We start from the raw sequence: 1,949 nt of genomic DNA, 5'->3' as shown, positions 1-1,949 counted from the left end.
GACGGCCCTCGGTCAATGGGGAGCCCGGGCCGGTGCCCCCGCCCCGCGCGCACGGCTCCTTCTCCCACGTGCGCGACGCCGACCTGCTCAAGAAGAGGCGCTCAAGGCTGCGGAACAGCAGCTCCTTCTCAGTGGACGATCCGGACGCCGGAGCCGCGGGAGCTGCGGCTGCAGTGAGTGTCAGGGCTCCTTCTTTCCTCCCCGGGAAGCTGGGCAGAGAACGGGAGAGGTCCCCGGGGGCCCCAAGGACAGAGCTGGCGCGAGGGTGATGGGGCTCGGCTGGACCCGGGAGGGGCTTTCTGATCAGAGGGACCCTGGTGCTGTGGAAGAGTCCTCTGGTGTGGTAGTGAGCTCCCTGTTGGGGGACGCATTCAAGCTCGCCAGGCAGGGTCCCGGGCTTTGCCACCAGCCTGGGATAAGTGCTGAGGGTTTTTAGTGCTTGGCATTTGGTGTGGGGAATCACAGGCTGCAGTAGGAAGTTCCCGCAGGATCCACATTCCTGGCCCTCAGCCCAGCGCTTGGGAGGCTGGAAGGTGGGTTTGGGCATTTCTTTCCCTGCAGGTGGCTCATCGTCAACCAGCAGCCACCCTGCCCCGTAAGCTGGGTGCAGACTATCTGTACTCAAGGGGGATTCTCCAGGGCTTCCCAGCCCCAGGACTCTGGCATGCATCTTTAACCCCAGATGCTGGAGACCAGTCTCCTCTTTTCTTACAATGGAAAGTTGGAGATGGGAGATCCTGAGGGCCCATGTCCCTGCTGTCATCCCCTATGGGTTGCAGGTCATCTCCTAGAGTGTCATGTCACTGTGCTGGAGGGGGCATGGTCCCAGAAAGAGCAGGGACTTGCTCAGTGACCCACAGCTGCTGGAGTCCAGGACACGGGTTTTCCAGCTGGGGTCCCAGCACTGCCCCATCCTGCCTGTGAACCAAAGGGCAGCTCTGCCAGGCTGCTGCAAACCTTCAGCTGTCCAGGAATGACCCCTGCGTTTGAAGGAAAGGAGTGAATTCATTGGGAAAGCCTTTCTGGAAGAAGCCACCATTTGAGCTAGGTGCTAGGTTGATAAGATGGCCAGGTTTTTCCCAGGTGAAAAATGAGTGGGGTTCTCAAATGGTGGGACCTGCATTAGCAAAAATGAGGCAGCAGGAAAGTTCAGGTCTCGTTTAGGGAACTGCCAGCCATCTCCTAGAAGGTCCATAAGTGGCAATGAGGCTAGGCTGAGAGCAGGAGTCCTGAGTGTAGGGTCAGAGGCACAGCACTGAGCCTGTGAGTGAGAGACAGAGGGCACGGGTGATGCCCACCTGTAGGAGATATGATACGCAGGAGTCAAGGACGAGGCCAGCTTTGGCCCATCTGTTGGCCTCTGGCCACAGCCCCATTAATGTGTGTCAGTGGCTCTTTAAATCTTAAAGGGGAGGTGCCAACCTATACCCCTCTGGGTCCCAGTTCCAGCATCTGGTCTTTCCAAGTCAGGCCTTCCCTCAGCTCTTGTCTCACAGGAGATGTCTGACCCATGGGGCTGGAGGGGACTCCTCATTGGCCACCCCCATCCCATTGTGTGCAGTGGGAGGTGGTCTGATCTGGCCTGGCCCTTGGGAGCTCCCAAAGTCCTGGTCTTCCTGGAGGAGGGGCCAGACATGAGGGTATTGAAAGAGGAATTTGAGGCCGGGTACCGTGCTCATGCCTGTAATCCCAGCGCTTTGGGAGGCAAAGGCGGGCAGATTACGACGTCAGGAGATCGAGACCATCCTGACCAACATGGTGAAACCCTGTCTCTACTAAAATACAAAAAATTAGCCGGGCATGGTGGTACAGGCCTGTAGTCCCAGCTACTCAGAACGCTGAGGCAGGGGAATCATTTGAACCCCGGAGGCGGAGGTCTCAGTGAGCCGAGATCGTGCCACTGCACTCCAGCCTGGCGACAGAGCAAGACTCTGTCTCAAAAAAAAAAA

At 58.1% G+C, this 1,949-nt stretch overlaps 1 protein-coding gene across 1 annotated transcript in view; it reads left to right on the top strand.

Annotated features, from left to right (window-relative positions):
• The window catches only part of EHBP1L1 (EH domain binding protein 1-like 1), a 16,124-nt gene that overhangs the window by 7,155 nt on the left and 7,020 nt on the right, over positions 1-1,949 (top strand). The window contains exon 12 of the mRNA XM_011942769.1: positions 24-173. Coding sequence (XP_011798159.1) covers positions 24-173 — 150 coding nt within the window. The remainder of the gene's footprint in view (positions 1-23; positions 174-1,949) is intronic.

This window comes from Colobus angolensis, unplaced genomic scaffold (genome assembly GCF_000951035.1).
Source record: "Colobus angolensis palliatus isolate OR3802 unplaced genomic scaffold, Cang.pa_1.0 Scaffold21, whole genome shotgun sequence".
Lineage (NCBI taxonomy): Eukaryota > Metazoa > Chordata > Mammalia > Primates > Cercopithecidae > Colobus > Colobus angolensis.
The sequence above is the reverse complement of the archived record's forward strand: the minus strand, read 5'-3'. Positions and strand labels throughout refer to the sequence as shown.